The sequence below is a fragment of the Neomonachus schauinslandi genome, chromosome 1 (genome assembly GCF_002201575.2).
Source record: "Neomonachus schauinslandi chromosome 1, ASM220157v2, whole genome shotgun sequence".
In the NCBI taxonomy this organism is placed as follows: Eukaryota; Metazoa; Chordata; class Mammalia; order Carnivora; family Phocidae; genus Neomonachus; species Neomonachus schauinslandi.
In genome coordinates this window covers 202,502,171-202,513,555 of record NC_058403.1, presented here as the reverse complement: position 1 = coordinate 202,513,555, position 11,385 = coordinate 202,502,171, and the positions used below count along the sequence as shown (strand labels likewise).

At 60.9% G+C, this 11,385-nt stretch overlaps 1 protein-coding gene across 1 annotated transcript in view; it reads right to left on the bottom strand.

Moving 5' to 3' along the window:
- CPAMD8 (C3 and PZP like alpha-2-macroglobulin domain containing 8) overlaps positions 1-11,385 on the bottom strand; it is a 72,591-nt gene that overhangs the window by 750 nt on the left and 60,456 nt on the right. Inside the window, exons 28-40 of the mRNA XM_021683204.2 lie at positions 9,083-9,239; positions 8,877-8,951; positions 7,587-7,752; positions 6,606-6,692; positions 6,393-6,529; positions 5,821-5,976; positions 5,662-5,724; positions 4,708-4,892; positions 2,972-3,059; positions 1,987-2,061; positions 1,289-1,394; positions 1,091-1,201; positions 172-381 (exon numbers count right to left, since the gene is read on the bottom strand). Of these exons, the coding sequence (XP_021538879.1) occupies positions 172-381; positions 1,091-1,201; positions 1,289-1,394; positions 1,987-2,061; positions 2,972-3,059; positions 4,708-4,892; positions 5,662-5,724; positions 5,821-5,976; positions 6,393-6,529; positions 6,606-6,692; positions 7,587-7,752; positions 8,877-8,951; positions 9,083-9,239 (1,616 nt within the window). The remainder of the gene's footprint in view (positions 1-171; positions 382-1,090; positions 1,202-1,288; positions 1,395-1,986; positions 2,062-2,971; positions 3,060-4,707; positions 4,893-5,661; positions 5,725-5,820; positions 5,977-6,392; positions 6,530-6,605; positions 6,693-7,586; positions 7,753-8,876; positions 8,952-9,082; positions 9,240-11,385) is intronic.

Genomic DNA, 11,385 nt, shown 5'->3' with positions numbered 1-11,385 from the left:
TGATGGGGAGGAGGGGGAGGAGGTGATGGGGAGGAGGTGATGGGGAGGAGGGGGAGGAGGTGATGGGGAGGAGGTGATAGGAGGGAGAGGTGATGAAGAAGATAGGGCAATGCACTATGTCCAGGGGGAGCTGGGATCCCAGAGGCCAGACCCAAGGTGGGTCCTCCTCACCGAGGGCACAGTGGCTAGGGGGCGCGGGCTCCAATCTCGCGCGGCCTAGGCAAGCAGCCTCCTGTAGGTGGCAGGCGCTGGTGTAGACGACTCCGTCGGAGCCGCACACCGGGTCCCCGCCGGCGCTACAGTAGCGGGCGCAGCCACAGCGCGCAATCTTCGCCCCCTCCTCCGGGGCGGCCGCAGGACCCCGCGCGCCCGGGGACCAGCCTGGGGGCGAAGCGAAGTCGGCCGGGTCTTCGGGACCCCAACCCCCACCTGGCCGGCGCCTCCCACCAGGCCTGGAGTTGGGGAAAAGTCCCTGGGGGTAGGGACGACCTTCCCCAGGGTAGGAACGGGTGCGCGACAGTTACTGGGAGTCCCTGAGCCCTGACCTGGTGGAATTTGCCTACTATTACGAAAACAAATAGAAGTTATCAACAAAAGCAATATAAACCTACTTCAAAATGTTTAAAAAATAAAGAAAAGGGCCCTGAAGGACACTCCAGCCCCGTCCAGACCTGTGCTGTGGCCACTGTCCGAGTTCATGGCCAGGGCCCTGCAGTTCCTACACCGCTGGTTTGTGGAGGAGGGGGCACCACCGGTCCTGCTCTGGGCGCCCTCCCACCCCAATCGGCGGTATCCTCTCTCCAATCTCACGTGCACCCCGCTCGGCCCCGCCCCTTCCCGCTGCCCGCCCACACCCCTCGGCCCCGCCCCTCATCACTGCCCGCCCACAGCCCGCTTGGCCCCGCCCCTCCTCACCGCCGGCCAGCATCCCGCTCGGCCATATCCCCAAAGTGTGCGCCCTTGACCGAGTTCCGTCCTCCTGCCTTTACCAAGCTGTCGTCCTCTGCCTAGAGACCCCGCTTCCCTGCTCTGATCTGAGCTCCAAGAGGACGGTCCGGGTGGCCGGTGGTAGGGGAGGCAGCGCACTCACCGGGGCCCTGAGCCCGGGCGCGCTCCACCTCGTTGCACGCGGGCCCCGCGCACAGCTCCTGGGCAAGCGGACTTCGGGCACTGACGTTGTAGAAGCGCGTGGCTTCGAAGGCTGCGGGACGAGGAAGGGAAGAGTGACCAAGTGATGGGGTGACCAGGTGAGGAACTGAGCCGGGGGTGCGGGTGGGTGCGGGCCTACCAGGCTCGTAGTAGTCGTACACAGAGACGGGCAGCGCGGACGTCCTGCCCACCACATGCTCACGCAGCGCCCGGAACCGCACGCAGGTCAGGCACCGGCTGGGGATCTGCGGGGTTAGCAGAAGGGCTCAGGCCTGCCTGGGGCCACTGGGTTCAGGGATGAGCTACCGCCCCTACGCTCTGCTATGCCTCAAAGCCTGGGCCCCGAACTGGCGGATTTCGGGGTACCCAGGACGTGTGAAACACAAAAACCTGGTTCCACTCAATCCCGTGGGTCCTTCCATCCTACCTGGAAAAATCTCTCTGCTGGTCTTTCACTCCCCACGCCCTCCCTCTCCCCCCTCCCCCAGTCCCTGGCCACCACTAATCTGCTGTGTGTCTCTATGGATTTACCTGTTCTGGGCATTTCGTGTACATGGGATTATGCACCATGAAGCCTTTTGTATCAGGCTTCTTCCATTCCGCACGTTTTCCAGGTTCATCTACACGCACCGGCGCCACATTCCTTTTTATGCCTGAACACTGTTCCATCCCCTCCCAACTTTTCCCACCCAAGTGAGCTGCCTGGGGCACTAAGCCACCAGCTGCACCAGCTCTGCCTGGACTGGTTGTCCCCGTTTCTTTTTCATGATGAGAGGGTTGCAGGAACTGCCCTGGGCCCTGACAGCCCCGCCCCCGCCCCCGCCCCAGTGACAGTACCTCATCAAAGTAGAAGAGGACTCTGCGTCCGGCCACCTCGTACCTCTTCAGCGTGAAATGCTTGTCAAAGAGCAGCTGACGAGAAAGCCAGAGGTCAGGGTCCACCCAGCCCCTCTGTCCCCAGTGCTTGCTTCCTCCCCGGTCTCTGCGGGGCCTTCACTGGTCAGTGGGAGGTGGGCAAGGCCCCAGAGGCTGGCGACTTGCCTGTGGTCATCCAGCAAGTCCCCACAGGCCAGGGCCAGGGCCAGGGCCAGGGGATGGCGGTCAAGGCTACCCAGGCCCTGCCAGCCCACCCAGCACCCGGGAGAGGGTATGTGAGGCTGGTTACCCCTACCCCCGAGCTCCTGCCTTCCCTCCCCTTCCCTTCCTACAGCCTCCCTCGATCCAGCCCCAGCCCTACGCTAGGCCTCCCTGTGGCACCTGAGGTGCCCAGCTGAGCCCTGCCATCTCCTTTTATCTCAACTGCAACATTCAGCCACCATCCAGCCTGGGAAGTCACAATTTTTGATACATAAACCCAAGGTCTTTGTGCGGGCCCTTCTCCTTACCCTGGTGCTCGGCGAAGCCTCCCTGATTGCCCACCCCCGGGACTGGCCTGCCTTTCCTTCTCCATCCTCCCCACACTGCAGACCTCCTCCAGCTTTGGGCAAGATAGCACCCCCCCTTTGTGTGCCTCCCGCACACAAAAGGGATGTGGGACTGGTATCTCTTGAGTTTGAGGGCAGTGCAGGTTTCTGGAGAACCAAGGCTGAGGCTACCCTATGGCACCCCACGTTGTCCCTACAGCACATCCACATTTGCTGAATCCCTCCTCCACCACCTGGATCCCACCCCTTCCCACCTGCCCCTCAGCAGGTGGCCAGCCCCGAAGCACCAACTCTGCCCAGAAAGAAAAAAAAAATTATGAAGGGCTGGGAATTTGCAACCCGGACAGGGCGGTCAGCTAGAGACCCCGCCTGGCTCCTGCCTGCCGGCGCCACCTCACCTGCTCCAGGCTCTCGATGTCCACCCGGAAGCCCGAGAGTAGGGGCACCTCCAGGACAGCCATATTGGAGGACCCTGCATGCAGCCACCTTCCAATGAGAGGAGAGATAGGCCCTCGAGCTCAAGCCCCATGGCGGAATTCATGGCCCCCTCTGACAGCCACAATCCCCACGAATGAAGTCCTGGGGGAGCCCACCCTGGGCCTGGCTGGGTGGCCCATCTGTACAAACACGGCTGGCCGGGCCACCGGTCAGCCCATTTCACAGCTGAGACTCTAAGACCATAAGGAGAGGGCTTTGCCGAGGGTTCGGGGCCTGACCCAGGCCTACTGACTCTGGGTCGTGCTTGCCCTGAACCCCATGCTATGTCCCCAGCACAGGAAGCAGGTCCATGGGGCCACGGGAGCCCTGGTGACTGGGAATCCCCAGTCACTCCCCAAGGCCAGCCCTCCGTGTCCCCTTCTGTGACATGGGGTGTGCATATTGGCCTCTGGGGCCTGCTCCATGCCAGGCCCTCCAAGTGCTGGTGACAAGGAGGGTGGCTGACCTTCACAGAGGGACCTGCAGACTGTGGGCCCAAGGGTCATGGGGGCCACGGCCACTGGGGAGGCTTCCTGTGGGGGTGCGGCCTGAGCACGCCCATATCTGGATGGTACACAGTGGTTCTTTCTGACACATCTAAGAGAGGAACAAAGATGTCCCCAGCAGGCCTCATGGAGCCAGAGAGTTGGGGCCAGCCCGGCGGCTTCCTGCTCCCCCTATCTCAGTTGATGGCAGGTTGAAGGTCATGGCATAGGAGGGCGGCGTAGGATGGGCTTTGGATGCCATGACAACCATCCACCTTTGGGCTCCCAAACCATCACCAAGGCAACGAGCATCCTGTGAGGGCAGCTGCCTGCACCTCCCCTGAGGACCCTCTGTGGCCTGGTCCCGGGGTCACCGTCAGGGAACCCAGAGGCCTGCGTCTGGTGCATCAGGCAGGGGCCACCAACAGCTGTCCCCACCTGGGCCACCTGCCTCACCTACCACTGGGGTCTCCTGCATCCATCTGGAAGCTTCCATCTCCCTCCTCATTTCAAAAACCATCTGCAGTCTAAGTGCCTGACAGTAAGCATTTGATTGCAAAAGCATCCATTTCAAAGATACCCATCTTGGATCAACATATTGCTGACTGTGACACAGTTACAGATAAACAGCTAGACAAGGAGCCAGGAGCCCCCCCCCCATGAAATTCCCCTTTTAGAAAACCCCGGGTCACTGAGATAACCGACCCACCTTTCCCTTCTCGCTCCCTCATTCCTGCGCTTATCTTTTTAAATTTGCCAATAAGAGGGGACTGGCGAAACCCAAAGCCCCCACCCTGTGCCCCCATAAAAGGCAAAGCCCTACCCAGGTCCAGACTTTCTCTCTACCTGTGACCTCGCTGTGTGGCCCTGGGCGTGCCCGGTAACCTCCAGGAGCAGTAAGTAACAATCCTTGTCCCTCAAAGTTCCCTGATGGTTCTTGCTGAGGTATCTTGCAACCATAACAGGAACCACCAGGGCTGGTCCAGCCCCCGCAGTGGGAAATGCAGCAGGGGCCAGAGGCGTGACCCCGCATTCCAACCGACAGCCTCACAATCCACAGGCTCAGATTGAGCACCTGCTCAGTGCCCTGGTTCCGGGAGGCCGTGCTCCTCTGATATGACCCTCCTCGTAGGCCCAGGCAGGGGTGTCGGCCAGCAGGGAGGTGGCCTTACCTGGTGCACACCTCCAGAGTCACCTGGTACTCCTGGTGATGCTGGTCGGCCGCCGGGTCGTCGTCATCAGCGGAGGAGGCGGGAGCGGGGGTCCGCCGCGGCTCAGCCTCTGGCTCCTGGAGGCTCACAAGAAGCTGGAAGGCTGGTTTGGCCACAGGGTCCGGCACGTGATAGGTGACATCAATCTGGGGGGTGTGGAGGACCGAGGCTTAGGGAACCCGGGGTGGGGGAGGGGAGAGGCAGCGGCATGGTCAGAACGATGACAAAAGTGGGGCATCGGCGACAGACGTGGGGACTACTGTTACTTCATTTAGCCCTGCAACAGCCCCAGCGAGTGTAGGTCCAACCGTCATCCCCTTTTCACGCATGTCAAGCCCAGGTCCCACAGCCTCCAGGCCTCTCCCACCTAGCCACTGTGTTGTCTGGGCTCCCGTTTTAGAGATGGGGAAGCCGAGGCTTCCAGGGTCTCCAGGCAGACTTGTGCTCTGACCTCCAGCCAGAGCCCACAAGACCAGCCTGCCCCAGCCCAGAGCGCAGCTAAATCCCAGGGAGGGTGACGGAGGGGCTGCAGGGAGGGCAAGGCTGAGGCATCCTGGTCCAGGGGCTGAGGGAGGGCGCCCAGGCGGGGCATCCTGGTCCAGGCAGCCACAGGGAGACTAAACATGAGGCACTGGGCCAACTCCGGGGGTGGGGGAGGGCATCTGCTTATGGTCAGAGACCACTGGATTGAGGGTCAGATGGACTTTCTTGGGAGGAGCCCCTACACCCGAGAGGAGGCATGGCCACCTGCCTTGGGCAGGCTGGGCTGCATTACGGGGGGCAGACGGTCTGCCCCAGGGTCTCTCTCAGCCACACACATCCGCCCCACTCAGCCTGGCCCGCCGTTGAGCTTGCAGCCCCCAGCCTGCCCCTCTGGGCGCCCCCAGTGAGCACACGATGTCCCCACAGCCCCACCTGCATCAGGCAGCAGCCTTCACCCTTGGCGCTCACAAACAGCCCCGTGGGGAGGCTGGGGATCTGAAAGAGACAGGACACCATGACGCCCTCCGCAGACACGCCAGGGTGGGCCGGCAGCGGGGAGGGGCCCCCAAGCCCTGGCCCAGGAATACACACCGCCGCTGTCTGCAGAACCTTCTGGTTGGCCCTGTGCAGTTCGAAGGTCTCCTGGTAGTCCAAGTTGGTGGAGGCCAGGGAGACGGTGAGGTTGATGCCGCCAGCATAGGACAAGATGGCATACTCTGCCAAGGCCTGCAGAGCCACACAGGTGTCCTGGGGATAGATGAGGAGGCACTGGAAGCCCCAGGGACGGGTCAGCCGGCAGGCTCCCTGCCCCCATCCTGGGAGGTCCGGCCCAGACCGGAGGCACCAGGCGTGGACCCTCTCTGAAGGCCAGGGACCCATGTGGCTGGGAGGCAGAGTGAATCTGGTGCAGACATCCACAGTCTGGGGGCCCCCGAGAATGGGCAGGCACCTCCGCAGAGGCAGAGGCTGCGTGCCTGTCCCAGAGCCTGGTGCGTCTGTCCCTCAGGCTCCACCCCCTGCCTTCCCCTGGACTCCTTGTCCCCCAGGAGCCGCCCTGGGACTTGAAGTAGGCGGTGGCTTCCTGGCAAGCTCTGAGCCCCGAGCCTGGACCCCAGTGACCCTGCTGGGACCTGAGCCCCTTCCTCTGGCCCTGCTCAACTCACCTGAGTGGAGGAGAAGCCCCCAAGCGCGTTCCGCTGCTGGGACAGCCATTTCACCACGGGCAGGGCAGTGGCCACGTCACCCAGGAGGGTGTAGGTCAGCAGGGCATAGGCTGTCATTTCCACCTCGGCCGAGACCACTGCAACGGACGAGGCTGGCTGGGGCCTTTCGATGCTGGGACCCAGCACCCAGCACCCAAAGCAGGGGGCCAGTACCTGACCGAGAGACCCCATCGCTGAAGCTCAGGAATGCATCCTTGTCCACGTCCCGGGAACCCGTCAGGCTCCAGTGGGTGACCCCATCTGCAGGGCCAGGACAGGTCAGGGGCCACGACCCAGTTCAGTGTGCAGCCTGGCATCCCGTGGGGAGGGTCAGTGCATATGGTCTCAAGAAGAGACATCGGGGGGGGGAGGGGGGGCGAGGGTGGTGGACCCCAGGGGAGGAGGGTGCCAGGGCAGAGGGCTGGGGCAAGAAGGGTCTCCAATCTGCAACTCCGTGACAGACCCCGTCCCTCTGGCATCCCTGGTAGACATCAATGGCCTCCCTCCTGACGGGGCCCTGATGGGGTTCCAGCTGTCCCCACTTAGGACCAAGGAAGCCACTTGCCATTTGCAAAGGCTCCGAGGATTCTGAGCTCATGTGAGGTGCAAAAGGCCCTCAGACCACAGAGAAATCGGCACTCCCTGCCCAAGTAGGTACTCCTAGACACGGTCATCCAATTGGGTGGTTTTAGGATTTTACTTAATTTTTTTCTTTTCTTCCTAGCAATAAAAGCATTCTTCAGGTGACATCATAAGCTGAGAAGCTGCTGGGGAAGGTGGGGAGTGGGGAGTGCGATGAGGACTGGAGGTGGGAGGAGAGGGGGCTCAGTCTGAGAAGTCTCTGCGACCGGGGCTCCCCAAACATAGTGGGTAGTCATTTTGCCAATGCGGAGACCGACATCCTGAAGATGGAAAAGGCTTTGCAAGGCTCACCCAGCGATGGAGGGCGGGGGGCCCTCCCTGGGGCAGGGGTAGCTACCCCCTATTTCACAAGGGAGAAAAATGACCCTCGGGCTCAAGCCACTTCATCAAATGGAGGCACTAGGAGATGCGACAATGAGTAACAAACAAAAGAGAGCGAGCAAAGGGTGCCTCCTTAGTGCCAAGCATGTGTCCATGAGCTGTCTACTGGGGTGCACTGTGGGGGCCCCCTACCCTGCGTGATGGCCAGGCTGCGGAGCTTCCGCAGCGCCGCAGGGGCTGCCAGGCTGCGGAGCAGGGTCAGCGCGTAGGTGGTCAGGGCGCTGCTGTAGGGGTCCACGGCCAAGGGCGCACTGGACTCCAGGAAGTGCCGCGCTCTGGCAATGGCGCTCCTCTCCTCCTGCAGGGTGGGGTTCAGGGGGAAGTGGAGCCCTGGGAGGCTGCTCTGCTCCCCCACCCACCTGCCCACCCACAGATTCCCAGGGCACGCCTAGGGAGAGCGCTGGATGGCTCACAGACTCTCATTTTGCCTCCCTCTGGGGCTCCCACAGCCTGCAGACCTGGCTTTCAGAACCCCGTCCCCTTTATGCTGGTGCCAACTTTTTCCAAATGAGGTCTGAGCACAGCAGATCAACTCGGAGACGTTCTGGGGGAAGTCGGCAGAGCCCTGACCACCCTGTCCCACCTACCCCATCACCAGGCTGGCTTCCAAGACCCCCTGCCCAAGCCCACCTCATCCTCTAGGCCTCACCTCAGTGGTCACCTCCTCCAGGAAGCCCACCAACCCTGATCACACTTCCCCCCTCCCAACCCCAATGTGAGCCCCTGGAGCACAGAAACTGAGTCCAGTGACAGCTTGATTCAGAGAAGCTGCCCAGTAATATTGGTTAAGTGGGAAAAAATGAGTGATGAGAAGCATTAATGAATTTAGCAAATGACCAACGTGGGCACTGATGGAGCCACGCCATTAAGATAACTCACAATTCATCATCAGAGGATGTAGAACAGACACAGATGTTAGGAATGGTGGGGTCCCTACCCCCAGGGCTGAGATCCACTATGGACACCCTCACTGCAGGGAACGTGCTTCCCCCACTCCTGTTTCACAAAAGCAACAATTGCTCCCGAGTCCCCCGGGACACCTCAACCTTGACTGGTTCCAGTACCAACTGTAAATGAAGGTTCTAGACCCTTCTCCCAAAAACTTTCCCAAGTTTTTGCATAGGACTCCCTGACCAGCCAGGAACCTGCTCTAGCCCCAAATGATTCCCCAAACAGGGACTGGGGGCATCAGATAGTCCTGGGAGATCTCAGGATACAGCTCCCTTAGGCCCCCCACAATTATCACAGGAATCTCTCAATCCTCTGCTCAGGCTACAAGAGGGTGGACATCCTGGGACCACTGAAAAGCATGAGAAAGAGTGGAAGGAGGGCATCAAGGAAGAAATAAAGCCTGCCAGAGGATGGCTGGCCTGGCCTGCAGGGGAAAGCCACCCACAGCTCCCTAGGCCACCCTGTGCTCACCTCCGAGGCCGTGCCCGTCTCCAGGAGCGCAGCCACCACGTAGGCCGTCAGCGGGACTGTGCCGTGGATCCCACCCTGCAAGAGGACTCTCGAGCCTCACCCTGAGCCGGAGGGGACTGCCCCCGACCCCTTACTGGCCCCAGACAGCAGCGGAGAGCAGGCAGGGCAGGGCTAAGGTGCCAGAAGGGGGCCGAGGGGCCGCTCACCTGGATGTCCTTGTTCAGGATCCTGCCCACGGCCGGGAAGGAGCCATCCACCCGCTGCTGCCGGACGATCCAGCCCTTGGCAGCCGCCAGCTCCTGGGGGTCGATGAAGATGAAGCTGCGCGCCTGGGCAAAGGACTTCAGGACAAAGGCTGTGAGCCTGAAATAGGATGAGGCAGGGACTGGGGGGGCCATGGGCTGGGGGCGGTTGTGCAGAGAAGGTCACCTCCCGTATGCCCCCTGAGGAACTGTGCATGCTCCCCGCACGGCCCCGGGTCTCTGCTTCCTCACCTGTAACATGGGAGGGGCCAGAGTGCCCTCGCAGGGCTGCTGTGAGGGCTCCAGGAAGTGTGTGGGCACCCAGCAGGGCCCAATGACAGAGGCCAGCCTCCCTGCATGGACCCTCCCACCCTGGCGCTCAAGGCCTTCCTGTGAGATGGTTCAGCCCTGCCTCCCCCTGCCACGTGCAGAAGACCTTTCTTGTTGCCCCTCCACCGCCAATCCCCAAGGGATCCCAGCCTTGCAGAGAAATCTCATCTTTCTCGGGAACCTGCAGCCAGATAACTTAGATGCCTGGTCCCCTCTATGGCTCTAGCCAGCCACAGTTAGGGGCATTTCAGTCCTTGGGCCTGAGAATGACTTTTGAATGGGCACATGAGGTGATGCTGGGAGCAGCTGTTGCAATTTTGCCACCATGAGGGGAGGAGCCACAGTGCTGAGAGAGCCCACAAGGGACCAAAGGAAAGAACCTGGTGGGCGGGGGTGGGGGGGCAATGCATTGCAGGCTGCCAGACTGGCCCATCCTGTAGCCGCCCCAGCCTTGTGGTGTGAACTGACATTTAGAATTGCCTTTCAGCCACATTTCTGTGGCTTGCAGTGGAAAACCTTCCACCAACCCACTACCTCAGCTACCCCATCCAGGCACTGGTCATGTCGTGTTTCCGTCCTGTCTACACAGAATGAGGTACTGCTTGTCTCTCAACGCTCCGCCCACGTGTCTCTCCCCAGAGGAAGCTTCTTGGGCGCCCCCACTCTGAGATGGGCCTCTCTGGACTCCCAGGACCCCCAACTGGCCTCCCCACAGCCCACCTCTGTGTCACAGGTGTCCATCCTTGGCTTTGCAACCTGTGCCTTGTCCACCCCCCCACCTCCCCCCCCCCCCCCACCCCCCGCTGCATCACGGTGCACCTGAGTGAGAGCTGATGGGCCCAAGGGATGAATGAGGGGGTGAAAAATCAACGCAGGAGAACCACTGGATGGAATGCAAGGAGCCGAGAAGGACGAGCAACAGGACGCAGGGGCAGGCCCCGCTCTTCAATATCAAGTGGCTCCCCCACCCACCCCCACCAGGCGGCTACTGTCCAAGCGGCAGAAACCAACAGTTGCGGCGAGGCGGCGCAGACCGGGAGCCCCTGTGCGCGGCTGTGGGAGTGTAAACCCGCGCGCAGCAGCTGTAAAAAGCCAGCCGGGCGGTTCCTGGCCAAGTTAGAGGCCGAGCTCCCATGGGGTCCCGCGATTCCACTCCTGGGAACATCCCCTCGGGAATCGGAAGCAGGGTCGCGAAGAGATACTTGTACACCCCTGTTCACCGCTCTCTATCACAGCAGCTGAAACATGGGATGACCTGAGTGTCTAGACTGATGAAGAGATTCACAAAACGGGGTGCCTCCACACACTGGGATGTTATTCGGCCTTCAGGGGGAGCAACACTGACCCTGCTCCAGCACGGCGCGAACCTCGAGCACACTGTGAGCCGTGAAGCAAGCCGCGCAGAAAAGGAAGCTATGATTGCACTCACCGGAGGTCCCGGGAGGGACCAAATTCACAGGGACAGAAACTAGAACGGGGGTGCCGGGGAGCTGGAGGGGGGGGGAGTCCGTATGTAATAGACAGAGTTTCAGATTTACAAGATTAAAAAGAGTTCTGGGGGGCGCCTGGGTGGCTCAGTTGGTTAAGCGACTGCCTTCGGCTCAGGTCATGATCCTGGAGTCCCGGGATCGAGTCCCGCATCGGGCTCCCTGCTCAGCGGGGAGCCTGCTTCTCCCTCTGACCCTCCTCCCTCTCGTGCTCTCTGTCTCTCATTCTCTCTCTCTCAAATAAATAAATAAAATCTTTTAAAAAAAAAAAAGAGTTCTGGGGACGGACAGCGGTGACGGCGGCACAAGAGTGTGAATATACTGAATGTCACTGGACTGGACACTTAAAAATGGTGAAGATGATAAATTGTATGTTATGTGTACTTCACCGCACCCACAGAAAGAAGTTAAGAGAAAGAAAATCAAGGCTCTGTTGCGGTGAATCGCCAA